The sequence below is a fragment of the Myiozetetes cayanensis genome, unplaced genomic scaffold, assembly GCF_022539395.1.
Source record: "Myiozetetes cayanensis isolate MyiCay16 unplaced genomic scaffold, myiCay2020 scf1, whole genome shotgun sequence".
NCBI classification, from domain to species: Eukaryota; Metazoa; Chordata; class Aves; order Passeriformes; family Tyrannidae; genus Myiozetetes; species Myiozetetes cayanensis.
This window is the reverse complement of record NW_026086604.1, coordinates 64,672,433-64,691,252: the sequence shown is the minus strand read 5'-3', so window position 1 is coordinate 64,691,252 and position 18,820 is coordinate 64,672,433. Positions and strand designations below refer to the sequence as shown.

General features: G+C 36.8%; 1 protein-coding gene across 4 annotated transcripts in view; it reads right to left on the bottom strand.

Annotated features, from left to right (window-relative positions):
• The window catches only part of PTPN3 (protein tyrosine phosphatase non-receptor type 3), a 124,201-nt gene that overhangs the window by 76,158 nt on the left and 29,223 nt on the right, over positions 1-18,820 (bottom strand). For 3 of the 4 annotated variants that reach the window (XM_050314590.1, XM_050314571.1, XM_050314563.1), the window contains exons 3-7: positions 9,051-9,158; positions 8,836-8,893; positions 8,190-8,268; positions 6,927-6,971; positions 5,859-5,911 (exon numbers count right to left, since the gene is read on the bottom strand). In XM_050314590.1, the coding sequence (XP_050170547.1) occupies positions 5,859-5,911; positions 6,927-6,971; positions 8,190-8,268; positions 8,836-8,893; positions 9,051-9,158 (343 nt within the window). The remainder of the gene's footprint in view (positions 1-5,858; positions 5,912-6,926; positions 6,972-8,189; positions 8,269-8,835; positions 8,894-9,050; positions 9,159-18,820) is intronic. The other variant, XM_050314580.1, reaches the window with a different exon arrangement.

Below are 18,820 nucleotides of genomic sequence, written 5' to 3'. Positions count from 1 at the left end.
AACATATTTTAGAAAGGATATGTCTTTAGCTTTGTATAACTTAAAGGGTGACAGATTTCTACTTCCCATAAACCTGATGTTCTTCAAGGTACAGATTGTAATAGAAGGGTTAACTTTGCTTCATAAAATCTTATGTGTATGAAGGAGTCAGAAACTTTTTGTTGTAATTAAACAAGATAAGTTTCACAGACAGCTTGCTAATCAAGCAAGTGTCAGTAAAAATAATTGCAGACATCTTGCTAAACAAACAAGTATCAGTATCGGTAAAATTTACAGCTGATAAGAACTGCAGCTTTTATCTCTGACAAATCCCAGATGACCACTCAGCAACAAACCACGAACTCAAACCACAAAGCAATTGCATTCAAAACCCAGTACTTGAAAATGTATAAAAAGGGGACATTTACTACATGGTGGTGTGTGTCTCAGGCGGGGCACTTGCCTCCAGGCCACCCAGAGCTGTCTTTGCTTTATTATTGCTTGCTTAATAAATTTATCAATGTTTAATTAGAATTGAGTTGTCTAAATTCTTATACTAACTTATAACACAGATGACACGTTGGTCTCCAATTCTACAGAGGAAAAGTGGGTCTCCAATTCTACAGACTTTGCTTGTAAATAATAATTCAAACAAAATTTGCGTACAAAGAAATAGCACCTATTTCTGCATATGGGCATTTCAAGTGACTACAGACGAGAGAAGGGAAATGTATGAATGGTTCATGGGGCAATCGTGATGGAAAATCAGTTATAAATAATATGGACACTTTGGTCCAAAGGCATGCCTACAAAAGCTAGTCTTTGAAAACTAGTTTAATATCAACTTTCTAAAGATCTAAGAAGTGTACCAGAAAAGAATCAAATCAAATAGTTTAGTAGTGAAGAAAGATGAACTGCATAGCATAAACCAAAGCAGCTACTGAATCTCAACAGTAACTACAACGTATTCAGGTACTAAAATGCTTCTGGAATCAGAAAATAATTTGCTACAGCAGAATGCAGTTTCTAAAAATGAACATAAAAAGATAGATATTATTAAAGAAAGACTAAAAAGGTTCATTGAAATGAGCACAGTCCATGTAGATGTAGCAATTAAAGACACCGTGCTGAAAACTGTTTTCAGAGAGAAATTCATAAAAGGACCAAAAGCCTCAAAAGGGAATGTTAAGAGAAGGAAAGGCGTTTCAACAAATGGAACCTGTATCCAAATAAGAACAAGAACATGAACATTAACCCACTCAGCCAGTAAGTAATTTTGATGTTGCTACTAGACAAGCAGAACTAGCTATCATGTGGGTCAAACTAACTTGTTTTGTAAAAGAAGATAATGTCTCACACTCAAGAGCTCTTAAAAAAATGTTCAGCCTAGACATGACTGTAAATAGCTGCTTATGACCACTTATGACAGCTGGTCACTTTGCAGTAAGACAGAATGAGAAATTAGGCATTAATAAAAACAAAGGAACACTTGTAGGGGGGAAAAAAAAAAAAGAAAACTATGCATACACAATGGTGGTCTCCAAGTTATTTACCACTCCAGAATGAAAAATGAGCCAGTCATTGTAATGTTCCTTATTAAAAGAATTAAAAAAATAAAAACCAGAAGCTCAAACCCCAGACACAGTTAAACAACAACACATAAAAAATAATCACAAGAAAAGGGAAGAAACAAATTAGAAAATGTAAGTTATACTGAGTTGCTTTTTCTGCATCTCAAATACATGTACTTCAGAAACTATACTGACACAATAAAAAAAAAATTAATGAGAAAAGCAAAATGTAATCCAAAGTACATTCTGAAAAAGTATAGTGATAAAAGACTTCAGGGAGTAGCTATCAGTACTCCCAAAACGTTACAAGGTTTTGCAGAACCAATGCGTTTATCTTCTGCCATTTATGTTGTCTCTCAGCACTCACCACTAGTCATTTTAGAATCACAGAATCATTTAGGTTGGACAAGACCTCTAAGATCATCGAGTCCAGCCATTAACCCAGCACTGCCAAGTGCACCACTAAACCATACTCCTCAGTGCCACTTCTACATGTTTTTTAGATACCTCCAGGGATGGTGACTTGGTTACTTCCCTGGACAGCCTGTTCCAAAGCCTGACAACCTGTTTCTGTGAAGAAATTTTTCCGAATATCCAATCTAAAACTTCCTTGGTGCAACTTGAGGCTCAAAGTTCTCTTTATTCATCCAGTCTGATTTTGATTCTGAGACATAAGGGTTACAGATGCCCCAGAAAGTAGTAGAAACCTGACTGACCTCTAAGCAAATGTCTCAGCTTAGATTATGTCCTTCTGAGCAATATTTCACTTCAAGAAAGCATGGGTGGGGAGCACATACAGAGAAAAATCTCCAAACACTAGCCATGAAACGAGGGAGGTCTCCATAAATTACAGTCTGAGGTTTCGATCTAATTTCTATAAAAAGAAAGGGAGGCAAAATGAAGGCAAGTTAGAAAAAAGAGTCAGGTAAAAAGAAACTCGATGGGGGAATTATGTGGTGTGACTCTCACCGTGGAGCTACTGTTGATGTTTCTCTAAATCTTACAGCCCAACTCTTCTTCTGGGATCTCAGTTTTCTGGTATTCTCAAAATTCTAACTCTCTTATGCCCAGTTCCTGAGAGACTTGCATATTAAGCTCAGCTTTCCTTGAACCCTTACCCTTGCAGCCTTCCCTTTCTTAGAAGAGATTAAAGTCCACTTGAATCCCAAGCAACCAGTCAACCTCTTTCTGGACAAACTCTCAAAGACAAATAACAGTTTGCTAGAGAAGCTTTCTGGTTCTCAAAGCAGAGCTGAGAGGGCAACAGTATCACAGGAGACGAGCAACTGATGCTCAGGAAAAAGCAAGCTTAGAAGCATTCATAACATCCTCGTTGGCTTTGTTGCTGTGCTTTAGATTCAAGTCCCAATTCAGCAATGGATTTATGCACATAAGAGCAAATTCTTATGAAAGTCATGGGACTTCTTACATACCAGTAGCTAATCATTTAAATAATGGCCTGAAAACAGTAGTTTACTACATGAAATGATAGAAAACAAGTGCTGCTAAATCACCTTTGTGACATTTTAAATAAAAAAAGTAATAGACACACTGTAAAGGTTTCCTTATTTAATTTTATAGACTGTACCACATTCCTATTTTACACTAGTAAAAACCAAGATGTAAACTTTATCACTAGATTTTTTTCAGTATGAGATTATCCTTCTGACTTAACAATTTTGAAGTTATTTGTAATGTATCTTAACAAATTCTTCCTAAAAAAAAAGGGATTTCAAAATCTGGTGATCATTTTGTCACAAAGCACACTAATGATAATACACTAAGAACTTATTCTGAGTTGTCTGAACTGCATTCACAATCAGGTTTAGTCATGTTATTTAGACACAGTAGTCACACCCACTTACATTGCCCTGTAAGTTAGCACCACCAGGCAACACAGGGTGTGCTACAGCAGTGAAGAATAACACGTCAGAACTTTACTTCAGAACCACAGTGCTGAACTCTAATGCTTGCAAAAGGGCAGTATAGAGAAGCAGCATTCCAGTGGCACAAAAGATTTGACCAAAAACTGTCCCTTTGCAAAACTCAGACCTGTGAAGGTCAACCATACAACTAGTACATGTAAAAACTACAGTTAAGAAGCAAGAGTGGAAATATCTCAAACACCAGCCTTCATGCACAGTGAAAGACATCTGTTTCAGCCCTCCCATCAGTGACAACTGCTACACCTTTTAAATAAATAGCCCACAAGTTCGTCAAATAACCATTTCCCCTTCTGCATACGAGGGAAGTTACAGAAGGAGAGAGCACCCTGAAAGTCACCAAGAAGTGGTAGTAAACAATTCAGGTAGAACCAACTCATGGTAGCTTCAGACAACAGATTTTTCATAAGTAGATACCTAATACGCAAGAACTTTCACTCTCCTTACTAAGTATGATTAGAAATTAAAACAATAATGGAACAGTATTTAAAACAATTTCGGTTGACAAGAACCTCAGCAAACATAACTCATAAGGAGACACAGATCCTCAGATTTCAGAAAGGCTTTCCTATGCCATCACCTTTAGGTAAACAGGAACAACCTGGTAGCAAAACAAAAACTTTTAAATTTTTTTTAAGGGAATACATCTTTTTCTTAAATGTTTCATTCTTTATGAATGCAGAGAACAAGTATTGGTATCATACAAACAGAAACAAAAAGGACATCAGTGAGCTAAAAAGGAAAGGTTAGGGTTTTTTGGCTTGGTGTTTTTTCTGTGGGTTTTTTCTTTTAAATAAAAAACACAAAACAACAACAAAAACAAACAAAACCCAAACAAACACAAAACCACCACCACCACCTGCTAATAGCAGCACTTTCTATGCATTAGAAAAACCAGGCAAATAGGTCAATGGGAAATTCCAGAATCCGCCATGAAAGAGAAAGTTTAAAACACTAGCACCCTTTGTCAATCTTCACTGTCCTTCTGTCATTCCCCTTCAGTATTGACAACTGCATTAGTAGGTATCCTAGGTACTAAAAAGGTAACAGTCATAGAACTGAAGGGGAAACAGGAACTACTTTGGGATTCGTGGTACACTAGATGTGGCATGATTAATTTTACTTTGTGATAAGATATTTGCATTCTTCAGTGCCCCTTTGCATTTTTGAGCTTTAGCACAATTGGTCAGCAATAGTACATTTAACAGTCCTAACAGTTCAGAGTTTTTCAGCCTTCAAGTACCCTTACTGTTCTTCAGGAACACCAGAGCAGAATGAATTTCATTTGGTAACAAAACTGAGACTGTAACCTCCTATGGAAAACTTGTTCTGGTTTCAATTCTTCTAACTGAGCTTGAATGCGATTACAATTCCATCTTATGAAAGGTTGCAACATCTGACGTGCTTAAACATAAAAGCTAATGTTTTATAGCCACTTAGGATTTTAATAGATACCCAAAGTTTATCACATTCTTCTTTGAAACCCACATTTAAATTACTTAACTTGCTCCTTATTTCAAACAAAGTTTACCTCAATCATTTCCGTGGGCCTTGCTAGCCTTCCATAAAGAGATTCAGTCAAATAATTACACAACTATTCTAAGTGTACTTTCCCCTGACAACTTTTTTAACAAATGTGCAAACTCCACCAAACCCTCAACATATTTTTTTTTCTTTGTTTGTTTAATGAGAAAGGTCTTCCTCCAGCTTTTTTCACTATCTGTCCAGTATACTTGTGAGGCATTGGATCGGACTCCATTTTGGTTTTCCTACAGAAGATGTTTTCCCAATATCATCCTTTGAGTATTTTTTTTCCCAGTTGCAGGCAGATGAGAAGGATGTAAGTTCTTGTACGTAGAGTCACCTTAAATGTACTGCAAAGGGCCAGTTTTATATAACTAACAAACCAAATGCCATAAAAAACCATTACATAAGAACACTGTATTTCTCAATCATGAGTTTACCTTCCTCTTAACTGTTCTGTAGATGGCCACTTATTCCCCTGGAATGCTTTCCCATAGGTATTGTAATACACAGTAACTTACACTATTTTGTTTCCAATGACAACGCAAACCTGACTATTTTGTCAGCAGTACAAGGCACACATAAATAAGAACAATATTACCCTTGTATAAACTTTTTTTACTTTTTGACAGGCCTAACAGGTACAGTTTTTCTGTCTAGGCTGTCTGAAGGCTGCTTTAATAATCTGAATCTTCTTTACAAAACATCACCCATAGAATGCTGAATGTTCCACACAAATAGATAAAGAAATAAATCTTTCCTGATTTTCCAGTGCCAAACAGCAAAGAAGGTCGTTGGTGAAATATATTTACTAACAAAATAATGATTATTTATTGCTTACATTGTACTGCATACGATGCCAGGACAACAGCAGAACTAATGGGGCATGACAACCTGGAAAGGAGGGGAAATATTTTTATTAACAATGCATAATATTAAATATAATTATTATGTTATATAATAATATAGTTGTTATATATATATAATATTATATAAAAATACTTTTTTATTACTTATATAGAGACTGTATAAATTACTTAAAAAATGTCTCTGCAATTAGTTCAGTATATGAAGACTTGTTTATCTTCAAAGAGTATCTGATTTTTTCTTACTAAGTTTGATTGCCAAAGCACAGTAGGACTGGACATTAAACAGTTTCTTAACTGAATGGAAGTAAGTAGTTCTAAAAGAATATGTTCAAATTCTTGCTAGATGATTATTCAGAAAAGGAAAAGCAGAAGGATTTTTTTGGGACTCTAGACATTACTTTAATAGTTGCATTCTGGTGTATTTAAAACTAGACAGAAACACTAAAATTAGCCAGTGCCGACCACAAAGATAGCTCTTACCTTATGACCAAAACCAACTCTATAGAAGAAAAAAAAACAAGTCCTAAAGGCAATTTACATTTGGCAGAAATACTTGGACTATCTTTCTCCTTTTTTTCTTTTTTTTTTTTTTAAAGTACCAACACACAGGAATCACAGCCAAAGGAACTAGTGAGTATATGCTCACCATATAGGTAACATAACCCTGAAATCAGAAGAAATGATAGCATGAACTGCTCTTTGCTACTCCCTCCTGCTTACCACAGTGGACAGTGGGTCTCATTTGGAATTCCATGCCTGGTACACCAAGACTTGCATAAATATCTCTGCAGCTGACATTGTGCCTGCAGACACATGGCATCTCCTACAGCTCATTCACAACAGACTTCTCAAATGTTCTTAAGAAGTGAGATACGTGACAATTTGTAACATTTCCTAGCAATTTGATTTTCCTTTAAAGTGATGTTTCACAGAGCACATTTTATAGCAACAATACCTTCAGAAAAAGGTATTGTATTTTTAAATAAAAGGTATTTTATTTTAAAAAGAATTATAGAGAAATTGAAGATTATTCTTCTTACCTTCCTTCTGCAATATCAATCTTCAATTGCAGAAAGAATAAGTGCCTAGAAAAGGTATTTTTGGAAAAGAAAAATAATGTACATTTATTTTAAAAAGGTATGGTGTAAATGACTACATATATTAGTTTTATTTTATTAGATTTCCCTGTAAGCTATATAAACAGATTAATAAAGAACTTAGTGGCATTGACAAATATGCAATCATACACCCACTGAGTCTGATAACAGTTTTAAGGATCTTTGGCAGTCTGTACTGCAACTCCAGGACCATAGTATTAATGATACAATTAACACTACAGAATCCAAATCACTACAGAACTGGGCTCTCTTTCTTCCTGGAATATTGACTTTGAATGCAACATCAAACAACAACATACAACACCCAAATCCCAATCAAGTTACACTGTGATATACTTTATAGTGATACTGAAGAGTTGGGATATGAAGAACCATAAAGAGCCGATCATTGAGTAATTTCAGTTTTAAATTGCAGAGCAGCTTAAAACTGCATGATTAACAAATACCAAAACAGGTCAATAGCTAAGTTTTCCACAAGAAATATAATTTAAAATGCTATTTATACTCTCAAGACACTGAAATCAACAAGCAGTGAAAATGTGACAAAAATACCAGATTAATGGGTGCCTTCAAATTCTAAATTCCATATCACAGGCACTGAACAAAACAATTATTTGTTTAAAATCTTGTGACAAATTAATTGAAAATTGTTTATAACTCATGCACCCCACCACCCCAAAAACTCAGAGACAGGTTAAAAATAAAAATAAAAGATCTACTGTAAACCAAAGCATTACAGATTTTTGCATGTTACAAGTAATGGGCAAACTAGGAAACAAGAACTGTTATCTGTTCTTCCTGAAACAAAATAAACCCCACCCTCCCACGCCCTCTGCGCTATATCTATTGCATATGTTCAAAATTGACTCAGTGTTGATACAAAACTCCTAAGATAGATCTAGGGCATGCAGGTTGAAAAAATCCAAAGAATTCAAGGTGCAAATAAACCAATCGGTATCTTTCTCCTTGCTTATATTCCGACTGTATTTTGGAGCTGTAGGCTGTGTGTAGCAGAAACCATTCACCGTGAGCATTGCATCAAGTTGTCCATTCCAAACACATTTAATATTAAGAGTTATACAAAGTTATTTATGTAATAAAGCATAGCTTGCCAAACTGTGGACATGTGAAAGGAAGGCTTTACACATTCCTAGTTCATGGAAGCAAACATCAAAGAGGAGTTACCTGGTTTGTTCTTGCTGAAGTGTGTTAGGATCAGGTATAAAAAACCTTACACGAAAACGAAGGGTGCAGGGAAAACCTCCTGCAATATTTTAGAAGAGCAAATAAAATGTTTAGTTTAAAACAGAAAAAGGTTTTAATTTCTATATTAACAGAAAAATTACATGAACATTCATATGGAAATCTCATGTATTTTTCTCATGAAACTAAAAGAAACCATGAGAAGTCTCTCCTGATCCCCTAACACCAACTTTGAGAAGGAAACACTCAGATGCTGTACTTGAGACAAGATATTGCCAGAATCCATACATGAAATAGGTTATGCTTCCCTCAACCAAATCCTCTCTTCCTTTTCTTCCCTATGAGGAGGAGTTCACTGGCACAACTATATGACTGCTGCTTTCATGGTCATGATGTCTAACACTGCTCAGGAGCCAGGTGTAGATGCTATTACAACATCAAAGCTAGTGACCTAGCAGGTCAGATAGGAGTAAGGAATAGTAGAAAGCTCAGTTGCATAGACTGGCAGAGATAAGACTTGCTCCTGATGAACATTTACCATCTGGACAAACTGCATTTGTTCTAGCCATGAGAACACACAAAACCAGGACTACAAAGTTACAATCAAGATATTAAAAACAAGTCTTACCTTTTAACTGTTTTCTAATAGGTTTGCTTGGTTCAAGCCATCGCTGTGAAATGAAAAACTATTAGATGGATTAAAAATATTTATAAATAAATACTGTTTCTTTATGTGCATGTGTGTGCATGAATATGTGTATATACATATATGTATATGCATATATGTGTATATATTTATACATACATATACATGCACACACATTTATAATTAACTATACTTACAGGTGAATCTACTGATGTTTCATTTTGCTGTAAACCAAAATACTCCTTCTCCGTCACACCCAACTGGTTATAGGTCATATCCAACAAAATCTGTCCAGTGTCTTGTTTCTGAAAACGAGAAAACCTTAGAAGGTAAACTCTGCAGTACTTATACACTTTAAGATAAATTTAAAAAAAGATACTTCAGTTAATTGTAACTCATGAATAAAAATAGCTGCTAATTCATCAGCTCAAAGTTTCTCAGCAATAAAAACTTTATTCTGATAAATGTTTGGTTTTCTTTCCAAAATATGTTAAGCACGTGAAATTTTCAAATCTGAACTGACGTCTATTGCAACCTTGAGGTGGGTGCAGTAAATTAATTGTAAGCAGATTGCCTCTCTCTTGCCCATAGTGGGAGCAATACCCTTCTCTGGAGTGGTAGGCTGCAAGGATGGCTTACAGACACATAGGGCTGCTCTGGCCCCTGCTGTCACCACCAGAACTCTCTGTTTCCACATCAGTTTCCAAAAGGCAAGTGAGTGTACACTGGGATGGGGAAAAAAGGAGGACGATGCTGTGCTCCAACCATAAGATCCTGTACTTCAGCCTGCATTCTCACCTGCCTCTCAGCCTTCACATGTTCAGCTGTCATTCAGTGACCCCATTTTCTGCCTAGATGTCTCTCATGACAGGTATCAGAGAAGAACGGGTGCAACAGGAAATTACACGGGCAGTAGAGATCAGAAGTGTAAGGTATAACTTATCCCAAATCAAAAAAGCATCTCCATGCCACGGCATTGTAGAGAACAGATGAACTAACTTTTACCAAAGAACACTATGAACCAATCCTATTTTAAAAAAAAGACAAACCAACCACAAACCACCAACCATAAAAAGAAACACAAAATCTCCTCAACAAGATTGTAATCCTAAATATGCTAATAAGTAATAAATAGCTTGCCGTGTTGGGTCTGTGTGGCCAGGTTCTGGTAGCAGGGGTACTATAGGGGTGGTTTCTGTGAGGAGCTGCCGGAAGTTTGCTTAATGTCTGGTAGAGCCAATGCCAGCTGGCTCCAGGACAGACCCTCCACAAGTCACCCAGAAATGATAGTGATGCCTCTGTGATAACATATTAGAGAAGAAAAAAAAGATGTGCAGGTGTAATTGTGGTCAGAGAAGAGTGGAGTGAGAATATGTGAGAGGAACAGCCTTGCAGACACCAAGGTCAGTGGAAAAGGTTGGGGAGGAAGTGCTCCAGGCGCTGGAGTTGAGGTTCCCCTGCAGCCCATGGTGCAGACCACAGTGGGGCAGCTGTGTCCCTGCAGCCCATGGAGGTCCACAGGGGTGCAGAGATCCACCTGTGGAGGAGACCCACGCCAGAGTAAGTGGATGTATGAAAGAGCTGTGAACCCACAGGAAATCTGTGTTGGAGCAGGCTCCTGGCAGGGACCTGCTGACCCATGGGGAGAGGAGCCCCAGCTGGAACAGATTTCCTGATAGAACTTGTGGCCCTGTGGGGTCCCACACTGGAGCATCCTGTGCCTGAAGGATTGCACCTCATGGTAGAGTGACCCACACTGGAGCAGTTTATGAAAAACTGTTGCCCACGGGACAGACTTACATTGGAGAAGTCTCATGTTTACCATGAGAGGGACGCCACAGTGGAGCAGGAGAAGAACTCTTCTCCCTGAGCAGTGGCAGGAACAACATGTGATGAACTGACCATAACTCCCATTCCCTGTATCTCTGCACTGCTGGGGAGAGGAGGTAGATCCTGGAAAGGAGGGAGGAGTCAGGGGAAGATGTTTTTAATATTAATTTTACTTCTCGTTATCCCACACTGATTTTGTTAGTAATAAATTTAGTGAATATCCCCAAGTTCAGTCTGTTTTGCCCGTGCCATGACAGTATTTAGTGAGTGATCTTTCCCTGTCCTTATCTCAAATCATGAACCTTTTGCTATAATTCCTCTCCTCTGTCCAGTTGCAGGCGGGAGTGATAGAGCAGCTTTGGAGGGCAACTGGTATCCAGCCAGGGTCAACCCACCACACTTGCAAAGCTGTATAGCATCTTAGCTCTAGATTTTCAGGTGCAGAATTGCTAGACAGAGTAAAAATCAGACCAGTTTGCTTCGTATCTTTTCTATTCAACAAAAATCAAAGAAAACAAAATTTTTCAAATTAGAGTGAGAATTTTCCAAATGTCATCCTTAAAAGCAGAAACAAATAGCACACATTAAAGAGAAACCCCAAAACAAAAACAAACAAGCAAACAAAACCCCAAAAACAAAACAAAAAACCAAACAACAACAACAACAAAACAACCAGAGGAAAAATTATTTAGACTGTAAAAGACAAGCACTTTGTTCTGGAACAAATTTCTGAAAACTTTAGCTCTGGTTTCAACAAATTCTAATTTTTTGAACAAATTTCTTTATTTTTAAAAATAATCTCGTGAAACAAAGGACTTAATGTACAAGCATGATAGTGACAATATTTATGTGGGTGTGACCACCACCTTGCTTAGTTTCTAAGAGTGTTTACTTAATAAGCCAACCCAATTCTTTGCTTAGACCTTTTTTATTATACAACAGTCTAGTAAGTCCAATTCAGAAGACAGATTTTTATTATTTTTTCATAGGATACCACACTGTTGTGATCGAGTGCTTTAAAATAATATATTCCATAGTCTTCCTTTATCTCATAGAAGTACTCCTCCTATTTAAAAAGACAGGAAAAGAAAAACAAAAATTCAAGCTAAGGACACCCACTTGGTCCACTTTGTTCTGGAGGATGGAATATTATCCAACACTTTCTACTCCTAGAGCAGAATTCCTAGCATCTTATTTGTGACTTGAATGCTCAATGTTACTACATCAGGTTGTCGGCCTCCTGTGAAAAAACTGTGCCTATTTTTCTGGAGTAAAGCCACAGGTGCAGAAAACAATGTAGGCAGCACTTGACTGTTGAGACTATCCTTCCTCCTCCAGCAGTCTCCCATCTTGTTTAACTTTCACAGCAAACAGTTGAGGTCTGCTAATAACTGCAAATCCACTCAGGCCTGTAGGTCTGTGTGGACACCAATAGCAGCAGCTCTGTCCCTTCCTTCTTCCCCAGTTGCACATTCCCACTCCTCTCCTTTCAAACAGGCTACTGTTCCATAGGATAGTCAAACCATGATAGATCAACCAGCATTTTTTAATGAAACATCATAGTCCTAGAATCCAGGTTAGAAACTAAGCTTTCAGCAACAGGTAAGGACCACGCGACCATACATTCCTTGTCACACAAAGCCATGCACAATCAATGAAATTTCCTCCACAATAAAGACTGAGATTTGTCCATCAGAAACTATCGCTATATGTACACAAGAGGGCCCTATGAAAACAGCAGATGCCACCCTAAACCTCTGACATAAGGGGCATTTCCCAACATGTATAAATCCATCTTTAGCACTGCCTTAGTATACATACCACATTCATTTCCCCAGGGTTGGGTTTTTAAAAGCAGAAGGTTAAAACACTTTCAAGCGACACCATGTGACACCTGCAAAACAACAACAATTGCACCACCTAGGCTGCATACTTTTGACAGGGCCTAAATGAGCAACTGAAGTTATATTGCAACTAAAAGCAGCAATTACAGGGGCTGGGACAGATACTTTGTTGAAAGAAGGTGCCCAGGAATCTCAGGTTTCATTTCAAATTGGGCAGGACAAGAACACAGAGGGCAGATTCTTCTGCTAATTTTTGGTCTGAATTTCAACACTTCTTATTCCCTTCAGTGTCCTTTCTTTGCAACAGCATTATCTCCTAATTCCTTTCTCTTTCTTCATGCTTCCACTCCTTCATCCCAGTTCACATGCCCCCACCTTCTCTCTCCTCACCCCCTCTTCCCCAGTATACATGAATTGCTAAGCCTTCTCATTGCTTCCCTATAAAGACAAGCAAGCTCCCTACTATGATATTCTTGCAAAGAGAGAACTGTGACTGCTAAGCAATATTCCCATGGGTCTCCAAATCCTAAACCCAGCTGCTCAGCCAGTACTAGACCCTTCCACCTACATACATACTATTTACTTCTCTTCCTCTTCTCCATGTTTCCTAGAAAAAAATAATTTCCAACACTACTTTTATGTGAGTACAATTCTTGCCCTCTGGTATTAAATGCACAAAGTCTCTTTCAGAGTGATCAATCATCCACTAATCTAAGCTAAGTCTAAAATGTCCTTTTAAATTGTTCAAGTCTTCTTGTTAAAATTTCCAAAGATAAAAAGGGGTTTGTTGTTTTTCAAGGACATGTTTATTTCCTTTGCTTTGGAATTGTTTTAAGAAACACCTGAATTACTTTTCAGCCTGTATACCTAAAAATGACCGCACAGCTCATGCTGCACCATCTTCAATCTAGTTTGCCCATAAACAGTTTTGAGACCTAAATGTAAAGTGAGGCAGGCTAAGGATGTCACATCACTGCTTTTGAATTTTGACATCCTTTCCAATACAGATCATGGCCACAGCATATTCTAATATTACAATGTGTCAATATTACAACACATATTTTCACTCCCCTGTGCCATAGGAAGAGGGCAAAACAACATAAACAGTGCTCAGCTATACTGGGCATTAGAATCAAGTTCTCCTTAACCCTATCAATCATTAGAGCAAGTAGCTAAGACACTCCTAACAAAATTCTTGCCTTTCTACAGTGAGACTAAAAAAATATACACTCTCCTCACTAGCCAACTGTTACAAATGACATAAGCTCTTAAAATAATTTTAAGAATTTCCAAGTTTTCTACTGAAAAGAAACATTTTCAAGAAGTTTGCTTTTTTCCACTCTGAAAACAATTTTCCATTTATTTCACCTTTGTGACATCTACCAATCCTTATTCTGAACAGTTAAAAGCTTTGTATCAGCCACCTCATCACCACATATTATTCACTTCCATTTAAATCTGTCTTCAAATCAATTACAACTTATGTTGGATAGGCCAAAAATTAATAATTAAAGCAATCATAATTAGCACCTATTACATTCTAACTGTGCCAAAACAATTTTCTTCTATATTTAGGGAATTGAGATTAGTCAAGTTCAATGTCTAGTAAGTTAAACAACTGCGAAGAGGAAAAAAACCCCTTTATTATTTTTTTAATGTCAAGTAATGCCTAGAAGCTGGGGTGATCAGGACTCACTGTCCTAAGGACTGCATAAACATAAGGTGAGACCCTTAGTTCTTTAGAGTGAAGCAGTAAATATGCATGTGAAGTTTTTCAGTTTGTTAGCTTCTACAAGTTAAGTAGTACAAAGAGACACTTTAGGAGGACAGTGACATATATTGCACCTCTGCCTGTCCCTCTCCTTTTCTGGAGAGTTTTGCCCCCACTTTCTGGCAATGATAACCTCCCAGTTAAACACCACCTAAGCTTTTGCAAATTCAGTCTCGCTTCAGACACAATACTCACCACCCCTTACATGCTGTTTGAGATCATCCTTTCCTAATTCAGCCTGTAACACTCATCCACAAGCAAACAGATTGTGTCCTTTGGTCTCAAAACATGTATGAGCTTGAACAAATTGCTACAACTTTCCTTTCATTTCCACACTAATTTTACAAACAACCACTTTATTTCGTCTTATGCTAACTGTATCCTTTTCTCTTACTGGAATTTATTTACCCACACAATGCTCTTATTCAGAGTATGGAAGATTTCGCTCACCTAGAATAAACAGAACAGCCTCTTCTCTCCTAAGGCCCAGTCTTCTGCAGAGCATACTAGTTTTACTTTCTATGCCTGTCTGACTGGAATTTCCCTCTTTTGCCTGCAAATAGCCAGGATCTACATATGACATTCCCCAGGGGGTGGCCTCAATGCCAAGATTAACACTTAATACTTCCTTGACACTGGCTGAAGAATCCTGCCTGCTGCATAATAGCACTCACCTTTTTCAGAATGATAACACATGATCAGCTCAGCCTGCAAACTACCAGTGTTCTCCTCCTCTATTGTTAGCAACTGAAAATTGAGCTTAAAAAAATATTACCTCATCTTATAAAGCTATTAGTTTACACTACTGATTTCCCTAACTGCAATTACTCCTTATTCAAGATAGCCTGCTTGCTACCTGTATCTTTTTATTGTTAATAATGTCTCAAACATCACATTTTTGATTTACTGAAAAAGATTCAGTAGCAACATATGAATGTCCTTGCACTGTTTAACATCTCTTTTTCAGCAAGATCTACTGTCACCTCTCGAGCCAACTCCCTGCCCATCCCATAACTTTCTAAATTCCATACGCTTTAGCACAGTATTTTCCAATATAAAGGTCATACAAAATATTTATCCAAGGACAGAGTTTTGACACAATGCATTTCTTCTGCCTCGAAAAATTATTTAAAATAAACATAAATATGAGATTAGTCCTTTCAGTTCTAACTTTGGAATAATATCCCTTTCCTTTAATTCTTTCCTTCAGTATTTATTATCAGGTCAGAACCCACAAAGTGTTAAGACTAACAAGCCTGCTGTAGGGCAGTTCACTTTCTCACTGTCCTCAAAGGCATCATCAAATTTCATAGTGTCTTACTGTTTTCCCATCATAGAATATAATGATCTGGCTCAACATAAAACTAAATATTTGTTGCTAGCCTGGAACTTCATACAGTAGTTCTTTCTCTTTCAACATGCAGGAACACAGAGGAGCACTAAACTGTCTTGTATTATCAAACAATATCCAGTAGAAAAATTTGGTGACCAAGATACAAAAATCCAATGATGCAGAATTTTCTATGAGCTGTTTAAAATTATAAAACTCTGACCCACAATTAAAAAGAACCTTCAAGACTTGTATCTCTGTCCATTATTACAAATATGCCAACAGTAATTGTTTGTGTTAATTTTAACAATCATGTTCCTTCTCAAATACTGGAAGGAGCTTAACTGAACTGGCAGAGAAGGAAAAACACTCCTTACAATTTGAACTCTAAGTCCTCCAACTTACTGAATTATTATAGCCTCATAATTTTATTTCTAGAAGGCAGCCCTATTATTAAAAGCCAACTAGTCTAAAAGCAAAAATCACAGGTACTAAGATAAAAGTGTCAACTCAGAAAGACAATGAAATACAGAAGTGATCTGATATTGCAAATTTTATCCTTTCACAAAAGTCAGTTTACTGGAAATTGAGAGGCGAGCTTCCCAAGTGGTCATTCGTGGTAAATGAGTCAAAGCACAGCAAAACCAGAAAATTCCTACGTGTTTATGTGAAAAATTACAAATAGATTTGCATTATTGCTCCATATACATCTATTAAACACACTCAAACATGGTATGTGAGCACATTCTGTATGTATTGGAATGATAGCTAGAATTTTCCCCATGTGGAAAGCCTATGCATTATAGCCTGAGAACAAGACAGAGGTAACATCAGAGACAGAGGTGAATTAACCTTATCCCAAAATTCAAACACCTGAAATTTACGGGGAGGCTTCAAGAAAACTTGGATGTAATTAAAGTCCAGTGCAACATTCAGTAATAAATGCAGTCAAATCTTTGTCTCAAATGGGATTTTGAAAGAACATTTCCAACTCTTAGCTTACATGTACCTTCTACTCTTTGCCTGGACTTTGGACATGTTCCATCTAAGTACTGAAGCACTTAATGGTGGAAAGACAAGAAGGGTCATTTCAGCCCTGCATAGTTAACATACATTTCTCTTTGGACTGTAAGCAATGTAGTGGAATGTGTCTGTCTGTACTCCCATGTGAACTTTCCTGATAATGGTGACCCAAGAACAGCACATGCCACAAGTTACACTGATTAACTCTTTGTGATACCGTCAGTACAAATTTCAGATTCACTAAAACTGTAGTATAAACACCTTTAAATAAAAACAACGAACAAAAATGCCAATCACTTCACTACTCTGCCAAAGCAAAAAATCTAGGAGAAAAATGGCACTGTTCTCTTGCAACTAAATCTTTATTACAGTTGGTCAGCATAGTGCTTTTCTTTGGGCTAAGTGCTTAATAAGAATTTTCAGGAATCAAATTATGCAGCTATCTTCAGGTTTCTCAATAGATAGAAAGTCCCTCTGGTTATTTCCATATGCAAAATCCACCTTCCTTCTTCCTTTGTCCAGTTTTAGGATATTTGATTTTCATTCACCCTGCTACTGATCAAACCACTGGAAAATTAAAATACCATTTAGCAGTCCTATAGATATAAGTACAAAAGTGACATGAGCCCACGCAATTTGCTAACAAAATTTGATGAAAATCAACTTTGTGGGCTCTATAAAGATCCTGTTGTTACAGAATGAAAAGAAAGACCTATTTCTGTTCTCCCTGTTCTCTAAAAGGTTCACTATTTGAAGATAACATGAATGTTCTACCATCATTTTAAAGATGTCTCTTAGTACTAGTTCAAAATTCCTAAATTGTTTTCAGTGTGTCAGGTTGTAAGTTTAGAGTATTTAATCTATCATCTTTGTGTTAAATTTAAATCCACCCCATATTTTGTAGCATTAAGCATCTGTGCATTGTCAACAAGATAGTTGAAATGACAATATAAGAATATCTATTTGTTTAAAAATAAAGCAAATTGATCTAAAGTTTCTCTTACTCTTAATGTTTCTTTTCTTTGATGTTCTTTTTCTATATAATCTCCCTGCAACTTTTAAAGAAATCTTGTTATCACGAGAATGGCTGCTACATGACAAAGCAATGCTCAGTATTTTTCAGTACATTGTCATTAGAATGGGAGAAGTCTCCAATTCCATTTACATTATTGAATGGATGAAGACTAAGATTCAAGTATACTGATTTTCCCTGTTCACTTCCCACTATTTGTCATAGAAAATTCTATGAACATAAATCAAACTTATGTATATATGAACATTAGACTAACACTAGTTCAAACTGCAACATATATCAAAACTTTGAGCCTTCACAGGTTAGAACCTAGCACCACTAGACCCCAAACACACACCTCAACCTTAGCTTTCCACTGATACATTGAAGTTCTTTTAAAGAGAAAACACTACACTCCTATGCTTTAGAAGAGATGATCCTGTTCAGCTCCAGGAGAGAAAAATTCAACAGATTTCAGCAATACTGGTAAAAACTGATAAAGTAAAAAACTAGAACACATATTAGCAAAATTCACAAGACATAGTAAGTCATTTTATCCAGGTATCTTGTATCTATGTCTAGTCACTTCGAAAGCACCTTCATTTTAATAATGTGTTACTAAGTTATTAAATACGTTGTTATTAATTTTTCTTCTGAATAATTGTGCCATGTGATATGCATATTGAATTTCTTAAAAATATAGAATTATCAATTAACCTGTCATCCGGAAATGAATTAAATGTGGAGAAAAACGTCTTGATATGAGAAACAGTTTCTCTAAAACAACACAGAAAGACGTCATTAGTGAGGAAAATCTGTTCAGAGCAAAACTTACTTTCCTTCACTACATGCCTAGCTGATTCCCAGACTGACCACAGACCGGAGTCACTCTTTGTTCACAGACATAAAACTGAACGATTTTAGCAACTAAAATAAACACACAGAGTCAACAAACTTCAAACTTCACAAAGCTGAATTTTTCTGCTAATGTAGGCAGAACATGTATACAAATTTTCTGCAGCTGGTTTCAAAGCTTTTCAAGAAATGGACCTTGTGACACCACCAGAGCATGGCAAAACCTATTCTTAGGCCGACTTCAAGGTTAGATAACCAGGAAGGGCCAACCTGGCAGATAGTACGGCCTCCCTTAGTACCGG